The 19,132-nt window shown below is 42.2% G+C and overlaps 1 protein-coding gene across 2 annotated transcripts in view; it reads left to right on the forward strand.

The window, feature by feature from the left end:
• Positions 1-18,078, forward strand: part of pkn2b (protein kinase N2b) — a 44,637-nt gene extending 26,559 nt beyond the window's left edge. The window contains exons 5-22 of one of the 2 annotated variants that reach the window (XM_060867790.1): positions 868-1,022; positions 1,618-1,828; positions 2,501-2,686; positions 3,044-3,153; positions 5,267-5,410; positions 5,560-5,635; positions 5,874-6,048; positions 7,378-7,513; positions 7,692-7,825; positions 7,933-8,008; positions 8,146-8,237; positions 9,046-9,222; positions 10,238-10,300; positions 10,386-10,462; positions 11,826-11,968; positions 12,687-12,794; positions 12,921-13,001; positions 16,627-18,078. In XM_060867790.1, coding sequence (XP_060723773.1) covers positions 868-1,022; positions 1,618-1,828; positions 2,501-2,686; positions 3,044-3,153; positions 5,267-5,410; positions 5,560-5,635; positions 5,874-6,048; positions 7,378-7,513; positions 7,692-7,825; positions 7,933-8,008; positions 8,146-8,237; positions 9,046-9,222; positions 10,238-10,300; positions 10,386-10,462; positions 11,826-11,968; positions 12,687-12,794; positions 12,921-13,001; positions 16,627-16,830 — 2,348 coding nt within the window. In that variant the 3' untranslated portion in view covers positions 16,831-18,078. Of the gene's footprint in view, positions 1-867; positions 1,023-1,617; positions 1,829-2,500; positions 2,687-3,043; positions 3,154-5,266; positions 5,411-5,559; positions 5,636-5,873; positions 6,049-7,377; positions 7,520-7,691; positions 7,826-7,932; positions 8,009-8,145; positions 8,238-9,045; positions 9,223-10,237; positions 10,301-10,385; positions 10,463-11,825; positions 11,969-12,686; positions 12,795-12,920; positions 13,002-16,626 lie in introns of both variants that reach the window. The other variant, XM_060867789.1, reaches the window with a different exon arrangement.
• The last annotated feature ends 1,054 nt before the right edge of the window (positions 18,079-19,132 follow it).

Raw genomic sequence — 19,132 nt, forward strand, 5'->3', positions numbered from 1 at the left:
GCATCAGCTACAAATATACTTGTGTTGTCCTCATGGGCATCAGCTACAAATACACTCATGTCGTCCTCATGGGCATCAGCTACAAATATACTTGTGTTGTCCTCATGGGCATCAGCTACAAATACACTCATGTCGTCCTCATGGGCACCAGCTACAAATATACTTGTGTTGTCCTCATGGGCATCAGCTACAAATATACTTGTGTTGTCCTCATGGGCATCAGCTACAAATACACTCATGTCGTCCTCATGGGCATCAGCTACAAATATACTTGTGTTGTCCTCATGGGCATCAGCTACAAATATACTTGTGTTGTCCTCATGGGCATCAGCTACAAATACACTCGTGTTGTCCTCATGGGCACCAGCTACAAATACGCTCGTGTCGTCCTCATGGGCATCAGCTACAAATACGCTCGTGTCGTCCTCATGGGCATCAGCTACAAATACACTCGTGTCGTCCTCATGGGCATCAGCTACAAATACACTCGTGTCGTCCTCATGTGAGACAACACCTCACAGTAGGTGGATCCCTCACATCTCAGACTAAAGAAACTTGAATGAGTTCAGGCTAAAAAGTTCAGGTGTAATTGGTTTGATTCCAAAAAGATGCTATACCAAAGCAAAAAATAAACAAATCTTTGACACATTTATTTTTTGATTACATTCAGTAATATCAGAGGTAAAATTCTGCCCATATTACCTCTGTTACAATCTCTAAATTAGAAAGCTGTTTACAACACTGCATCTGTGCCTCACCATTAGTTACGTTTAAATGTTTGTGTTGAACTTTTAATTGCATACATTTACCGGAAGCTTTGTTTGGGTGTGTACTGAAGCTATTCTTGGTGACCTTTTGTCCCTGCAGTGCCTACAAACAGGTCTATAGTCAGTCCTCTGGATCTGCGGCTGGAGGAGCTACGACATCACTTCCGGATCGAATCTGCCGTGGCTGAGGGAGCCAAAAACGTCATGAAGCTACTCGGCTCAGGAAAAGTCACTGAGAAAAAAGCGCATTCAGAGGTGCTTTTAATTTAAGTTCATTTTATTTCGATATACAGCAATTATTAATATATACAGTTTTGATGTGTTAGCTGTGATAGATAGCAGCCATATGTTTAACTGCATCCGACAGAGATGGGAGATTCCTTTACACAAACTAGTTACTGCACACTGTGGATATTAAACTCATCATGGCTGAGAAAAGTGCAGGCCTTCTCTGTTTTTGAATAGCTAGTGTTCACATTGCAGTGTGAATTTATGCTGATGCTCTTACAACACTGTGTGGAATGTGAGTCAGACATTAAAGAGTCTTTGGCTCATGACCTCATGATGGTAAACCTCTTCAGTATTACACTGAAGCTTGATGTCTTTTCCAATACGTATTCCACAGTCCTGCTTAAATTTATCATCAGAAATACTTTACGATTTTTCTGAAGCTTCTCACACTTATGGACTTGTTTTAACAAAGAATAATGAACTTAATTTCACAGGTGTGTTTCATAGCGTATAAGAGAATAAGAAGTTGAATTCACTAGTCTCTAAGAGCATGTATAATGTGCACATTTGATTTGATGCACAGCTAGCGAGATAACAAATCTAACTGATCTCACTTCAGGCCCAAGCACGCTTTAACGAGTCGAGTCAGAAGTTGGACCTGTTGCGGTATTCTCTGGAGCAGAGGCTGAGCGAGCTGCCACAGAACCACCCAAAGGCCAGCCTGATCTCAGACGAACTCTTTATGGCGGCGACTCCTCAGAGCCCACGCCAGAGCATCATCTCCTCCCACAACCAGTACAGCACTGTGGCTAAACCAGCAGCACTCACGGGTAAACACACACACACACACACACACACACACACACACACACACACACACACTCTCTTGACCACCATCAATCAGATGGACATTCGTTCACCAAAGGGTGAAAGTATACCACAATGAGAATATTTTAACCAGTCGTGCTGTCCCAGTCACAAAAATGATTAATATTGGGTTACCAACAGTACTGTTTTATTTTTCCTCTCACAGGCACTAGAGGAGAATGTATGGTTTTGATGTCACTACAGAAATGATATCAGAACTACAGATGGTTCAGTAGAGAAAGCTGAAACTAAAATAAAGTTCAGCCAATAGTTTTGGTTTGAGGAGCTAAATATATATATATTTTTTTTATTCCCTCCAGTAGATCCATCATAATGTGACTTGGCAGACAATATGTTCCATCATATATTCCATAATAAATAATGCACTTGGAGGAGGCATCTTTGTAGACATTACTGTCTACATGGAGCAGTAACTATTGCAGCTATTTTTATGCTGGAATAGAAGACCTGCGTAATGCAGTATTAAGGATCAGCTGTCTGTCTAATTTGTGAAACACCACCTTTCAGACACACCACTGGATTCTGATCAACGGTTAAAATTAAATAATCAGCAGTATTATATTTAATAGAATACCCTGAATTTTTTAACAAAACATTTTGTGTGTTGTGTACAGGAACATTAGAGGTGAGGCTCATGGGCTGCCAGGATCTGCTGGAGAACGTTCCAGGCCGGTCTAAGGCAGCGTCTGTGTCCCTGCCTGGCTGGAGCCCGAGTGAAACACGCTCCTCCTTCATGAGCCGGACAAACAAGAACAAATCGGGCAGCAGCAGAAACCTCTCCAAAGCAGACGAGCTGTCCAGTTGAGTGCCTTCAGCAGTTCTTCTTTCTAGAAAGGATTGGTTGAGATATAGAAAGGGTTTCTAAACCCGGTACATTTGGAAAACATTGTATTTTTTGGCACTCTGTGACTAAATCGGGAAATCTACTCACAGGAAATTCAGAAATTCCCAAGTGCCTGAATATTCCATATAAAGCTTCAGCACTTGACTGAATTGCCAGCTTAGCTGTCTATCTCAATATTATACTTCAGACTGTTTTGGCAGATTAATAGGCAGTAGTTTAGCAATATTATTATTGTTGTTGTTGTTAACCAAAAGCATTTGGTTTGGCCTCATATCCAGCAATATCCGATCCAGTATTTGTGTTTTATCTACAGATGAGATCAGCGCTGTTCTCAAACTGGACAACACAGTCGTGGGGCAGACGAACTGGAGACCAATCAGCAACCAGTCATGGGACCAGAAATTCACACTGGAGCTTGATCGGGTAATCAAATACTCCACGGTGCACCTTAACACACGGTGCTGTATCTGGATATTATTTGGATGTTAAATTAGCTGATCTAATCACCTGGTATTTTTTTACCTTATCAACGTTTGTGTTCTGTGTGCATTATGATCAGATTTCTTACATGCAGCATTTAAATAAGCCTGCTAAGTACAATGCGGGAAGTCGGTTAGCTGACAACATGGCAGGTGTCGATTTGACAAGTGATTTTACTGTGCAGCCTGTTCTCTTTTTTTTTTTTTCCTGCTGAAGACCCACTTGTTGTCCACAGCTATCTGTTACAAATGACAAGCATCTGTTGTGTTTGCAGCAGTTGCAATAACAGCTGATGTCCCTCATTGGCTCGGTTCACAAAATGAGCACCTAAATTTAACCATTTATTCTTTCACCTTGAGTAAGCACTTTATGCTGGCTCGCGTCCTGAAAACACCAGACGCAGGGAAGGAATACAACCTTGAATTATGACACACACACACACACACACACACACCCATTCACATGTGCGATTGTGCACTCTTTCACACCTAAGGATAATTTTGATTCTCATAGCAATGTTTGTGTGGAAATCTGTGTAACCCAAATCAAGACGCTGACACTACTCATTGCACCATTACATCTTTTTGTCACTTAATTGTTTACATGAACTCCTGCATGAACAATGAATGTTTAAAAAATAATAATAAAATGTACATTTTTAAATGTAAAGGATTTTGCTTTACTGCTTTCTTTCTCTCTTAACGCCATCACATCATGTTTCAGCCTAATACTAGCATGATTATTTTTATATATTACAAACTTCTGAGATCTGATCGGTGTAAGTCAGACACCCTGTAGAGACACTCCAGTTGAGTTGTCAGTTAAGATGTTTATCTTTTGATTTAGAACAGTGTCTGATCACTGACCATTACCCATAATCCCTAACACACATTAGAATACCCATGTTCTCATACCCACACTGCAGCCATAGCTCTTGGCCCTCAAGAAATACACTGTATATTGGTACACAACCTAAATTCCTCTGGTCTAGTTACATTTCTGTTGGGACCAGTTCAGGCTCCTCTCCCTGCATAAGGGCCATTATATGTCCTTCACATAGAGCTACTCTTTTTGCAGCTTCGTTGGGTGCAGTATAGCCTTTAGTCTCCACTGTCTCATCAGTTGTGTGTGTTGTTCACTTTACTATTGCCACTTTACTGTATGGCTCTCTACAATCAGACACGGCTGGTTTGTGCGTAATGGTTGATCCGTTTGCTCTCTGGAAGCCACACTGCCCATATGGCCCAAAAACATGACATACCCCATAATTAAATGCCGAGGTCATACATGTCTTACCTGCCTCGAGTTTACATACTGATGCAAGGGCTTTGATCTCTGCCAAGTGTTTGGAACATTATATGTGCCTGTGATGATGTTATGTTCCACTACAATGTCCCTCTGAATAAAACAAGGTCTGTGGTTGGTGTAGAGAAACTGGCATGGCCCGATCTATGACCTCAACCCCACTGAACACTTTTGGGATGAACTGGAACACTGACTGTACCCGAGGACTTCTTACTTGACATCAGTACCTGACGTCACTAACGTTCTTATGACTGAATGAGCTCAAATCCTCACAGCCACACCAAAATATTGTGGAAAGAATACTTTGCTTGGTGATGGTCAAGTGTCCACATACATTCAGGTGTCCATATACTTTTTTATGCTCTGTAGTGTTCATTCAGTGCTTGTGTTCGACTTCAGGGGTTCAGAATTCAGTCAATTCACGATTGCTGAGTCTATTTGAGTGATTTTGTAACTTGCATAATATTCACTGTTCATTTTTAGTTTTATCATATTGTACAAAAATTGCACTTTTAAGCAGCTTCTACTTCGTATAAGCTCTCACCATATATTTAAGTAATCTGGGTTTTTTGTTTTGTTTTTAGATCTACATTTGTGTCTATATGATGTATAGGGATTTACTTTGGGAAGCATTAAAGATCAAAAGCTTTAAGTCACTGTAGACTCTATCTGCTGAAAGTCAGTATGGCAGTATCTGTTTTTTAAAAACCAACAGAAATATATTTTCTTTTATTATTATATTTCTGCGTAGTCTCGTGAGCTGGAGATCTCTGTGTATTGGAGAGACTGGCGCTCTCTGTGTGCTGTCAAGTTCCTAAGGCTTGAGGACTTCCTGGACAACCAGCGTCATGGCATGTGCCTCTACCTGGAGCCTCAAGGAACACTGTTTGCTGAGGTGCAGTCATGTTTCTCTCTATTTCTCTGTCTCTCTTACGCTCTCTCACTCAAATAAAGCATAACAGACATGACAAACTATATCCAGTTTGTATTTATCTATTTATTTATTTATTATTATAATTTTTTATTTTTTCATTTTCCACCCAGGTTACATTTTTCAATCCTGTCATCGAGCGGCGACCAAAACTACAAAGGCAAAAGAAAATCTTCTCAAAACAGCAAGGTAGGCTAATGTTCCTTCAAAACAATTAACAAAAGATAAAATGTTCTTTTTATCTTTTCTCCATTGATATCAGTGAGAGATAATATCGCACCCATGCAGATACTAGTACAGGATCCTAAATGCTAAGCTCTCACTGACCCTTGTTTAGATTAACTGACCATCTTTATGGTTGTTGTTCTTAACTAATGTAATCTACATCGCTTTCTAGTGTAATGAGTATTTTGGTTTCTCGCTGCAGGTAAAACATTCCTGCGTGCACCTCAGATGAACATCAACATTGCCACATGGGGGCGTTTGATGAGAAGAGCACTCCCAGTCAACAATTCCTTCAGCCCTCAGGTGACCGAGCTCGGATCAGCACTGAGCCCTGAAACAGGAATCCTCGGCCATCCGGACTCACCGTCTCTGTCCAGGTAAATCCTCGAGCACAAAATATAACCCATGCTCATGAGAGGTTCTCACTGGGTGTTGACGTGTACTGACCACTTCTGTAACTTGTGAAAGTGACGTGATGTACGGTATGGTGACCCATACTCAGAATTTGTTCTCTGCGTTTAACCCATCCAAAGTGCACACACACTGCAGTGAACACACACACCGTGAACACACACCCGGAGCAGTGGGCAGCCATTTATGCTGCAGCGCCCGGGGAGCAGTTGGGGGGGGTTCGGTGCCTTGCTCAAGGGCACCTCAGTCGTGGTATTGCCGGCCCGAGACTCAAACCCACAACCTTAGGGTTAGGAGTCAGACTCTCTAACCATTAGGCCACGACTTCCCCCTGTGCACAGTTGTTTTTAAAAAAAATAAGCCAAATTGTTAACATACGTACTCTCTCACACAGACCTATGGAAACATTGTTTTCTGTTTCTTTAAAAGCTAAATTTAAATTTAAATTAGCTAGCCATATGTTTACAGGGCAGCTGATCCTAATAAACTCCATAATTTGCTACATTTTCTTTAGCTTGCAAGTCTTCCAGATATAGTCATGTTTATCCAGGAAAAATATTTGTGAAAATGCAAAGTGAAATGGTTTGCAACGCAAGTATGTAGTCGAGGGTTATGAGACTAGATTAAGGGGCTGAACTGTGGTTTTTCTGCCAGTCCTGGGATTTGAACTCTCAGCCTTCTGGACATTAACACAGAACTCTAACCACTATGGTTAATCACTCCATCTTCAGTTCTCATCTAATCACACAAACACAGACAAAGCTCACATGGCTACTCACCAAAATCACATGACCAGTTCAAGCAAACACTTTCCCTTGTTTGGTTGGCAGTAATGTTTTGTGGAATGTTTCCGTCTTATGTCATCACAAATGATTGGTTTATATAAATTGTCACTGCATAGTACAGTGCTTCAAAATAATCATGGTCATGTTGCCTATTAACAAGGTGACGAAAACTCGTATTTGTCTTGAGCTCATAAGATTTATTATTATTATTGTTGTTATTGTTATTATATGATCTGTGAATCAGCGCTGTAAACAATTAGACACATACTATGCCCTTTTGTTTGGTTCATGGCGAAATGAATATATAACCTTTTATTTTCTGACTGAATCAGATTTCCATGTGATTTAAGTCCCTCTCGTTATCTGCACTCGAATGCTCTAAAGAGATGTCCTTCAGTGAGGCATCTGGTTTGGCTAGAAACACTCCAGGCCCAAACGTGGCCAGGGGCCAGGACTAAAACGGAAATTGGCACATTGTCAGCAGTGTTGTGTTCTGACCTTTTCTCTCAGTGATCCAACCGTGACCAAATTAGACTTCGACAAAGGCGCCACTCCTCCTCCAAAACGCCACCCTAGCCCTTCTGCTGAGCTAGAAGAAGAGGAAGAAGAAACCCCAACACAAGACAAACTCCCAGATAGGAAGGAGGTACAGGTAAAGTGTCATAAATGTAGTCATAATACACAAAATCAAGCACAACATCAAATTCAGTTCATTAGACCTTTTATGCACTTGTGCTTGTTTTAATGAATAACACTTTTCTGTTATGAGGTTGTGATGGGATGTGTAAACTGTAGGCTTGATTTTAATTGTTTTTTACCCTCAGGATGCATTAGCCACGTTTGACTTCCTGAATGACAGCCGGAACAGTACAGTGTCCAAGCCGGAATATGACAATCAGGTGGAAAACGAAATTCAGCAGCCTGATCTGGATCTTACAGAACAGCATATTGAACCAAGGTGCAATATACATGTTCTCCTCAGATTATAGCCACAGATTACAGCTTCATTTTAATAAAAGATTTGATGTGCACCAAGTCAAATCTTATTTATCCTGTGTTTTTTAGGGAAGAGCCAGACATCCAATTCAGTCTCAAAGACTTCTCTTGCGTGGCTGTCCTGGGTCGTGGACACTTTGGAAAAGTAAAAGCCATTTAATGGATAGTACATTACCTTAATGGATGTATTCTGTCTGAACAGTAGGCAGAAGAATTATTTATGTTAGTTTTATGTTTGTGTGTTTGAGTTCATTGCCTTAGGTCTTTTTAATTATTCAACAGGTCTTACTGGCAGAATACAAGATCACTGGGGAAATGTTTGCCATCAAAGCTCTGAAGAAAGGGGATATTGTTGCTCGTGATGAAGTGGACAGGTAAGCTGGACCAGTCCAAGGAAATGATTAAAATCAAAACTCCACTTTGCCGATGTTCAAATCAATGTTTATTATTCACTTCTTCAGCAATTTGTACACTTTTCGCTTTGGCAAATGGTTTTCTGCATTACCCACAATACCATGCAGCGGCCCAGTGATAGTGGCACCAGTGGGAATTCATCTCTACCTAAAGAGAGTTGCAGCAGCACATTAGAACCTCCATATTTCTTACTTCCCTTCCATATTTGTACACTGGAAGACAACATCAACAGCATCATACACATCATCTCTTGGGTCACTAACTAACCAAGCCAAGCCACAGCAGCAGAATATTTTGCAGCTGTGGTGAACTTTGAGTTCAATGTTTGTGGCCTCCACTACTACTAAATTGGATTTCTCATTAAAGCAACACTGAAAAATTGGAAATAAAATGCGCAAACCTTTTAGTTTTTATGTGCTTACTGGAAAAACCTGACCATTATCTCTTATGTCTGAGATGAGTGTAAATGTTTCCTAGCATTGTCCCCTCAAAGCACAAATCTGAATTCACATTAGAGCAATAAAAACATGACATCAACCACCGAATTAACACCAGAATCAATAGACACATTACAAATATTTCAATATAAAATAGGGACTCTCTTTCCTCACCAACAAACTAATCTAAACTGGCTTTTTAAGCAAAGTGCCAAATACGGCTGGGTCCAGCAGTTACAGTGAGGGTTGTTTATGTACTTCTTGCATTTTGGACGCTTCATGTGTGCCAGTTTTGCACTATGACAATGAGACGCTGCATTTTGTTCCACAGTTTGATGTGTGAGAAGAGGATCTTTGAGACAGTGAACAGCGTCCGACACCCGTTCCTGGTCAATCTCTTTGCTTGCTTCCAGACCAAGGAGCATGTGTGTTTTGTAATGGAGTATGCAGCAGGAGGGGACCTGATGATGCACATCCATGCTGACGTGTTCTCAGAGCCACGTGCTGTGTAAGTGACCACATTCACTACTGAATGAAAAAAATCTGGAAATGTACAGGAATGTTTTGAAGGAAGACTGTGTGAACAGACTATTGTCAAATGTCCTGTAATAGAAACTCAAGACACACGACTAGACGGAAGAATATTTTATTTAACCAATTTATCATTCTCTTTGTTTCAAATGTAGTTTGCTGCTTTTATTTCGCTAACAAATAGTGGATGTCTGTCTCAGTCAAAATATTTTCAATATCACGAAGTTTCTGGAACTATACTGGAAGGATGAACACCTTTCTTCAAAAACGTACTCCTGGTTATAAACTGGTTTTGATCATGGTGGTCGAGAGCGCTGTCAAATACTCTGGTCCAAAGTCAGTGCTGTGGAGATCTGGTGACTGTGACGGCCATAGCCTAGGATTCCTAACATTCGTATCATCAGAAATATTAAAGGTGCACCAGTCAGAGAACTTTGTTTCGATTAACAGTGAACGGTTCCTCCTAGAGGTAATGTGGACACACAGCATACCAATTAAAATGAGCGGTTACTGTTATTTATTTATTTATTTATTTTTTCTTTTAACTTGTCCACCATCTCTAATTCCACTTTCCAATTTGTATTTCTTCATGTGGAAGATCCTTGCAGTTTTGCAAAGTTGTTCATTTAAAAAATAAGTTCAGTATATCCACAGTGCTGTTTGGGTTTTGAGTAGGAGAGACTTTCAGTACTTTTTTCTACCTTGTGCAAAACTAAGAAGCAAACTTCAGACAAGTCTCGTCCTAGCATGTAATGAATGTTTTAAAAAGAGTTATGAGTTAAAACAGCATTATCTAGTTCTTTTTTAAAAATATAAAAATATCTGATGGATTTGTTTTCTCAGATAAGTGATTTTCCATAAGTTAATGTTTGGCTGCAGTCCCTGGCAGCGTTGCATCCAAAAACTGGCCAGTGTATCAGCTCATTACTCATAATAGTAAAGAAATGTTATCTACTAATATGCTGCTTTTTCCTCTCTTTTTTCTGTTACAGTTTCTATGCTGCCTGTGTGGTCTTAGGACTGCAGTTTCTGCATGAGCATAAAATAGTATACAGGTAATGTTCATTCATCCAAATGAAGTCTGAACACTTTGCCTCTGAACTGAAACTCATCTGATTATGATTTATTTTAATCCCCCAGGGACTTAAAGCTGGATAATCTGTTGCTGGATACTGAAGGATATGTAAAGATCGCTGACTTTGGGCTCTGCAAAGAAGGTAAGTGTGCTGTTTTGTGCCCTCTGGATTATCATGGCACCTGGAATACTTTTGAAAAATATTATTAAAAGATGTACTTAATGCAAGCATTATATTTATTGTCAAATAAAGCCCATAATTAACTATAATGCCTCCTTTATCCCATAGAGATCTGGCCCTTTCTGCTTCTTAACATGAATATTATCTATTCACATGGAAGTAGTAATCAGATACTAACAATATAGTAATTATTATTAATAATAATAATAATAATAATAATAATAATAATAATAATAATAATAATAATAATAATAATAACATAATTCTCCCAACTGTTTAAGATGCATGGTGATCCATTTAAGCAATAACGCACAAGCAAAAGTATAGTTATACTGAAAATCAGGTGTAATCTGAGAGCCTTCCTTCTGTATTAAGCCACTGAGTCGAGCACTGTAGCTAATCACAACCATGCTGTGAAATTCAGTATAACTGCATAATATCGAGTGCAATTATTTCTTTTATACAACAGTTTCATAAAAAATTAAGTTAATTTAAAGTAGGTGGGGGGACACGGTGGCTTAGTGGTTAGCACGTTCGCCTCACACCTCCAGGGTTGGGGGTTCGATTCCCGCCTCCGCCTTGTGTGTGGAGTTTGCATGTTCTCCCCGTGTCTTGGGGGTTTCCTCCGTGTACTCCGGTTTCCTCCCCCGGCCCAAAGACATGCATGGTAGGTTGATTGGCATCTCTGGAAAATTGTCCGTAGTGTGTGAGTGAATGAGACAGTGTGTGTGTCCTGTGATGGGTTGGCACTCCGTCCAGGGTGTATCCTGCCTTGATGCCCAATGACGCCTGAGATAGGCACAGGCTCCCCGTGACCCGAGGTAGTTCGGATAAGCGGTAGAAAATGAGTGAGTGAGTAAAGTAGGTGGCATTCCGTACATTTCTCTAGAAAAACATTCTGTTTATTGCAGAAATGGATTCTGAAGAATCCACACTCATTTCGGTGCATGACATTTATTCTAAGCCAAAAGTTAAATTCCTGAAGAGTATTGCTTGCCGAGTCTGCTGACAATGACTGACTGACTGACTGACTGACAGACACTTTAAAGCCAGTGACAATGTGAATTTCCCACTGGGATGAATAATGTAGTAATCATTAAAGGAAGTGGAATTTGTATGTATCGAACAGAGACGAGCAGAATGAAACCTCGTGAAATGTTCCAGTGCAGATATAGGAAAGGACTAGGGTTAACTGTTGTACAGTGTGGGTTATACCACAGGCCTGGTTTACTCTTGAATCAGAAGATGTGGACTAATTGTTTATGAAGGTCATTTTCTGTAACACTGACAGTGTATTTGTCTGTTTCTCTCTTACCGTGTATAGGAATGGGCTTTAGAGATCGTACGAGTACATTTTGTGGCACTCCGGAGTTCCTGGCTCCTGAGGTCCTGACAGAAACATCATACACACGGGCTGTGGACTGGTGGGGTTTGGGTGTGCTCATCTTTGAGATGTTGGTTGGAGAGGTGAGGATTTCACTGAAATATTTATCAGGAAACAATCACCAGAGCTTTTCATGAGGCTTAATGGAGAAGACTGATCACCTTTATTAATAATTGGCAGTTTACTCACAACATCATAACAGCTTTACAAAAACGTGCTTAAGGGCTAAGGGAAATGAGATGGACCAACAACATTGTGCACTAGCAGTCACACATTCAAACATGTATTTTTGAGGTATGACTTTGTCATGATTTATCAGCATATAAACGTAAAGTCTGAGTTCCTTCCCATAAAGTAATATGATAAATTCCACACAGTGTCCTTGAGAAACTTCTGTATTAAATGATGAAAGGGTATGACAATAAAGTTGACTTTGAATTTCAAAATGGCAAACGTTTTTACATCATTTAACTAGTAATAGGCTCATTAGTGTCACGAAAACATCATAACATTACCCATTAAAGTTTATGGAAGGAATGACCCACTCATTCTAGCCAATCAGACATAAGTATTTTTCACAGCCACGATATAATAGTGAATATTAGACTAAACATATTAGCTAATACTAACTTAATAATGATGATACACTTCAGTCACCTCTAAGCTGTATCTAATTCATTCCTTATGCAACTGATGTTGCAAATTTTTGTAGTATGTGAGTAAATGTGTATTCAGTTACATCACAAATGACAGCAACGTAATCTCCCTGACACTTTTTTTTTTCTCTTACTTTGCCTTTAGTCACCATTTCCAGGTGATGATGAAGAGGAGGTATTTGACAGTATTGTCAATGATGAAGTCCGTTACCCACGATTCCTCTCCACAGAGGCAATCTCCATAATGAGACGAGTACGTTCCCATATAACCCAAACAGAGTTGATCAAAAAATGAATTGTGCATTTCAAAAATGTTGATATTTATATGTTGGATTTTGATATTTTATGTCTGAGTACCGTTCTATTCATCTGTCTACAGCTGCTGAGGAGAAATCCCGAGCGACGCCTTGGTGCAGGAGAGCGAGACGCTGAAGAAGTGAAGAAGCACCCGTTTTTCCGAGTACGCTGAGTTTAAATTTCACTTTCTTCACCTGATATAAAACACACCGATTAGACACAGCAGAATGAAAACAGACTGCCATCTACTGACCTCACGTTTTAATTATTATGTAAATATATTCATTGCATTGCAATGAATATAATTATTATGTAAATATATTCATTGCATTGCAATGTGGATTGGGTGGCAGTCGAAGGCGGGAGCCTAGGCGACCCAATCCCTGGACACGGAATCTGGCTCTAGGGACATGGAATGTCACCTCGCTGGGGGAAGGAGCCTGAGCTGGTGCGGGAGGTTGAGAGATACCGACTAGATATAGTTGGGCTTGCCTCCACGCACGCGGTGAGAGGCGGCGGGCTGGTGTGGGCTTGCTCGTAGCCCCCCAGCTCAGCAGCCATGTGTTGGAGTTTACCCCGGTGAACGAGAGGGTCGTTTCCCTGCGCCTTCGGGTCGGGGAGAGGTCTCTCACTGTTATTTGTGCTTACGGGCCAAATGGCAGTGTAGAGTACCCGACCTTCTTGGCGTCTCTGGGAGGGGTGCTGGAAAGTGCTCCGACTGGGGACTCAGTCGTTCTACTGGGGGACTTCAACGCCCACGTGGGCAGCGACAGTGACACCTGGAGGGGCGTGATTGGGAGGAACGGCCCCCCCGACCTGAACCCGAGTGGTGTTCTGTTATTGGACTTCTGTGCTAGTCATAGTTTGTCCATAACGAACACCATGTTCAAGCATAAGGGTGTCCATCAGTACACATGGCATCAGGACACCCTAGGTCGGAAGTCGATGATCGACTTTGTGGTTGTTTCATCTGACCTCCGGCCGTATGTCTTGGACACTCGGGTAAAGAGAGGGGCGGAGCTGTCAACTGATCACCACCTGGTGGTGAGTTGGATCCGATGGCCGGGGAGGAAGTTGGACAGACTTGGCAGACCCAAACGTACTGTGAGGGTCCGCTGGGAACGTTTGGCAGAGTCTCCGTTCAGAGAGATCTTCAACTCCCACCTCCGGCAGAGCTTCAACCTGATCCCGAGGGAGGTTGGAGACATTGAGTCCGAGTGGACCATGTTCTCCACCTCTATTGTCGACGCGGCCGCGCGGAGCTGTGGCCGTAAGTTCTCCGGTGCCTGTCGCAGCAGCAATCCCCGAACCCGGTGGTGGACCCCGGAAGTAAGGGATGCCGTCAAGCTGAAGAAGGAGTCCTATCGAGCCTGGTTGGCTCGGGGGGACTCCGGAGGCAGCTGATAGGTACCGGAGGGCCAAGCGAGCTTCAGCCCGGGTGGTTGCAGAGGCAAAAACTCGGGTCTGGGAGGAGTTCGGTGAGGCCATGGAGAAGGACTATCGGTTGGCCTCGAAGAAATTCTGGCAAACCGTCCGGCGCCTCAGGAGGGGGAAGCAGTGCCCTGCTCACACTGTTTACAGTGGGAGTGGGAATCTGCTGACTTCGACTGGGGACATTCTTGGACGGTGGAAGGAGTACTTCGAGGATCTCCTCAACCCCACCGACATGTCTTCCACTGAGGAAGCAGAGGCAGAGGGCTCGGTTGAGGACTCGTCGATCCCCCAAGCTGAGGTCACTGAGGTGGTTGAGAAGCTCCTCAGTGGCAAGGCACCGGGGGTGGATGAGATCCGCCCTGAGTACCTCAAGTCTCTGGATGTTGTGGGGCTGTCTTGGTTGACACGCCTCTGCAACATCGCGTGGCGGTTGGGGACAGTGCCTCTATACTGGCAGACTGGGGTGGTGGTCCCTCTGTTTAAGAAGGGGGACCGGAGGGTGTGTTCCAACTACAGGGGGATCACACTCCTCAGCCTCCCCGGAAAAGTCTATGCCAGGGTACTGGAGAGGAGAATTCGGCCGATAGTCGAACCTCGGATTCAGGAGGAACAATGCGGGTTTCGTCCCGGTCGTGGAACACTGGACCATCTCTATACCCTCACCAGGTTGCTGGAGGGTTCATGGGAGTTTGCCCAACCAGTCCACATGTGCTTTGTGGATCTGGAGAAGGCATTCGACTGTGTCCCTCGTGGTGATCTGTGGGGGGTGCTCTGGGAGTATGGGGTCTGGGGCCCTCTGCTAAGGGCTGTCCGGTCCCTATATGACCGGAGCAGGAGTTTGGTTCGCATTGACGGCAGTAAGTCAGACTTGTTCCCGGTGTGTGTTGGACTCCGGCAGGGCTGCCCTTTGTCACCGGTCCTGTTCATTATTTATATGGACAGGATTTCTAGGCGCAGTCGGGGGCCGGAGGGAGTCCGATTTGGGGACCACGGGATTTCGTCTCTGCTTTTTGCAGATGATGTTGTCCTGTTGGCTTCTTCAAATCAGGACCTTCAGCGTGCACTGGGACGGTTTGCAGCCGAGTGTGAAGCGGCGGGGATGAGAATCAGCACCTCCAAGTCCGAGGCCATGGTTCTCAGCCGGAAAAGGGTGGCTTGCCCCCTTCAGGTTGGTGGAAAGTATCTTGGGGTCTTGTTCACGAGTGAGGGAAGGATGGAGCGGGAGATTGACAGACGGATCGGTGTATCTTCTGCAGTGATGCGGTCAATATACCGGTCTGTTGTGGTAAAGAAAGAGCTGAGCCGCAAGGCGAAGCTCTCTATTTACCAGTCGATCTACGTTCCTACCCTCACCTATGGTCATGAGCTTTGGGTCATGACCGAAAGGACAAGATCCCGGATACAGGCAGCCGAAATGAGTTTCCTCCGCAAGGTGGCTGGGCGCTCCCTTAGAGATAGGGTGTGGAGCTCGGCGACCCGGCCCCGGATAAGCGGTAGAAGATGGATGGATTTATTCAAATCAACAGAACCTGAAAATATAGAACCTGAAAAAGGATCATTTAGGTCATTAATGTTTAGATACTTTATCAGTATGATGAATTATTATAGTACAGTGTACCCTGTGATGTAGTTTAATAAGAAGAACAATATAAGCAATAACAGTAAAACTCAAATAATGTATAATAATTGGTTTAAAATATGATCAGTGTGGCTGCACGTTGTGTGTCTGCACATTGTGTGTGCGTCCTCTGTGTGAATTATAGCAAGGTTTCCGATTTATTTTATACTCCACTGACCTACAGGTGAAGGTTGGAAAACTCTGTCACTCTGGAGGCTACAAACAAAATGTGCTTCATTACCAGAAGCTGCTGTTGCACTCTGTGAAATTTCACTAAATTTAATCTGATGGATCATTAACCTAATTTTCTGTTTTCCTAAGAGAAAACTGGGCAAAGCACCTGTCTGAGGTTTTTTATTGCTCCTCTGAAGATGAAAGCCCAAATTCTTGCTAATGGTTCTAATATATTGCACATTTATCCGTCTTCCTGAATTTCTAATGTTTCCATTAATGTGTCTGCACTCTATATTTGTGCTATTGATCTCCACTTCAACTTTTATTATTCTCTGGTGTTCCCTTTATTGTGTCTAAGTTCTGGCTTCCATCGCACTCCATCAGTCAGTTCTGTTCTTTGTTCTCATGTGGTTTTTTCCCTGTTTGTTCTCCTCCTCTTCAATCATCTCTTCTTTGCCTGAATTATTTTTTTCCTTGTTCTGTTCTCTTGTTCTTTTAAGGGTTTTTTTTCCCTTCTCTGTTTTTCTCTTTAACTTCTCCTTCTCTCTGCTCTCCCCACCAGAACATGGACTGGGCTGCTCTATTGGCTAAGAAGACCCGGCCTCCGTTCGTCCCTACCATTAAAGGACGGGAGGATGTTAGTAATTTTGACGACGAGTTCACTTCAGAGGCTCCGATCCTGACCCCACCACGTGAGCCCAGAATCCTGACCACCTCAGAACAGGAGCTCTTCACAGACTTCGACTACATTGCTGACTGGTGTTAGCTTTTCCAGCTGACCATCAACAGTCCACACACACTCAATACTGTGAACCAAACAGACAAACGAGGCTCACTGTCCGAGCCAGAGGATGTCTGTGTAAGGATCCTTTTCCTCTCTCTGCTCTTAGCCATGCCAGCTGGCACTGTTTTTTTTTTTTCCCCTTTTAACAGAAAATATTTTATAGTCTTTCTTTCAGTTTCAGTCACAGTAGTTCAACTTTTTTTTTTATTTTTAAATTTGTCAAGAGCACTGGGATTATTCATGAGTCGTCTCCACAAGTTCTCCTCTTAACTGAAGTCCTCTTTTGCTGGCTGTTCCGAGAAAACACTACCGAACTTCTGTTCCAAGCTAATAATGTGCTCATTTTTCTCAGAAACACACAAGTCTAACCAAGTGAAACACTACAGAAGCGTTTTTTGGAAGCTCATAGACAATCCCCACTTTACAACACTTATCTTTTGATTCACATATTTATTTAGTGTCATCCTCCCACTGTGCCTTAAACTCGTCACAGATCGAGGGGCTTCCAGAAAGTCAGCATCAGGTACTGAAAACCTCCAACACAAACAGCCAAACCGTCTCTTTATGCAATCTGTGGAGTCCTTGGCTAAGACCACCCAAAAGACCAACTTCATTACAGACTGAAATGAAGAAAGAAGTCCATTTTTTTTCATCTTTGGTGGTTTTCAGATTTAATTTCCACTTAAACATGTATTCATATCATAACTGAAAAAAAAGTGTAACTTATAGTTTTATATTATATTTTTAGGAAATTAGCATCTTGGATCTGCTGTATGGTATGCATATGTGTGTGTTTTGTTTTTTTTAATGAATTTTATGGGTATCATTAAGGAGAGGGCAGCTCAAATAACAGAGCAATCATAAACCTGACAAATGGAATGTAAAAATGTATATTCATCAAAAAGAACACAAAAGTGTATATTTTTGGCAAACGGATATGCCAAAGTAGCCTGTATTTTTAATAGTCTGTTTTTAAAATGATCATAGAGTGACTACCAGATCTCTCCTGATATTTGATCAGACATGTTTTCACACAGTCTGTGGTGCTGTGTGCCAAGCAATAATCATCTTTTGGTGGATGAAACACCTGGATCCAACTGTCCAGTTCATGGACTGCTAATATGCAGCAGACTCGTCCCCTCTGTCAGAAGGAGATCTTATGGACTCTTGCCAATGATTTCACTCTGTGTATCACCAAACCTTTTTCAAATACACTCTGTACCCACATCAGTGTCTGGTCTCTGTCTCTTCCTCGTGGGTAAGGGCTGTTGAGGAATGTATGCACATAATAAACAGAGGCTTTGTTTTTGGTGAACACTTCGGATTAATTGACGGTGACTTTGATGCTCCATTTCTGTGCGTCATTTTTCTATTATTTCCTGGACCGCTGAAAACACAACAGCGATACTCTGCAGTAAATATTAGTTATGTTACTATGCACATTTTTTGTGCCCCCTGACATCACATACAGCAGCAGGTAGGTGAACAGGGCCAACAATCCAGTTGTGTTTGGACTTTGGTACCTCTCTCAGTGATGTAGTTGTGAACTTTAAATTCTCTGAATCTCAGATCTAGTTTAACCCCAGTTTTCTCCCAGTTTGGTTAATTGCCAGTTCCCACACACTGACTAGCTCTGCTCTATCAGACAGCAGCTACTGACCCGAAAGTGTTACTGCTAACATATGCTTCCCCTGATCAACTGCTTCTTTTCAAACTGCTGCTCATGATTCATCACAGGGCAGCAGCAGCATTCCACATTCTAATGAAAGTCCTAACTGCCCTCCTCCACATGCATGAACTCGCAGATGCCCAGTTTTTAAGTGCCACTGGGAGTGACAAGAGACTTAATGGCTTGTGAATAGTATTTAGCTTTCTTTTTCAATCCACTGGATATTAGTGACCAATGGTATGGTGTGATGTATAACTAGCTGTGCAAAAACCTATGAAGGGTGTGTCAAGTGATACAAACCTTAAAAGCATGACAAGAAAATTGAAGAATCTGAACAGTTGTTAAGCAGTGACACCCTGGACACATCTCTGACAACTAGTCGCAATGCAAGACAAAGAAGTAGAAATCAACAGCATCAGCAGGGCCACAAAAAATAAACACGTTGATTTGACTCAACAAACTGCTTAACTTTAATGCCCTGTGTTCATCCATCCCAGTTTATGCCTCAGAACATAAAATGGACTAAAATCTGAAATCAAGCTGGTAGTGCTGTATAATGCCATCTAACTTGTACGTGAAATACAGTACGTTTTCAGTTGTATAGAAAGCTACTAG

The sequence above is a fragment of the Tachysurus vachellii genome, chromosome 4 (assembly GCF_030014155.1).
Source record: "Tachysurus vachellii isolate PV-2020 chromosome 4, HZAU_Pvac_v1, whole genome shotgun sequence".
NCBI lineage: Eukaryota > Metazoa > Chordata > Actinopteri > Siluriformes > Bagridae > Tachysurus > Tachysurus vachellii.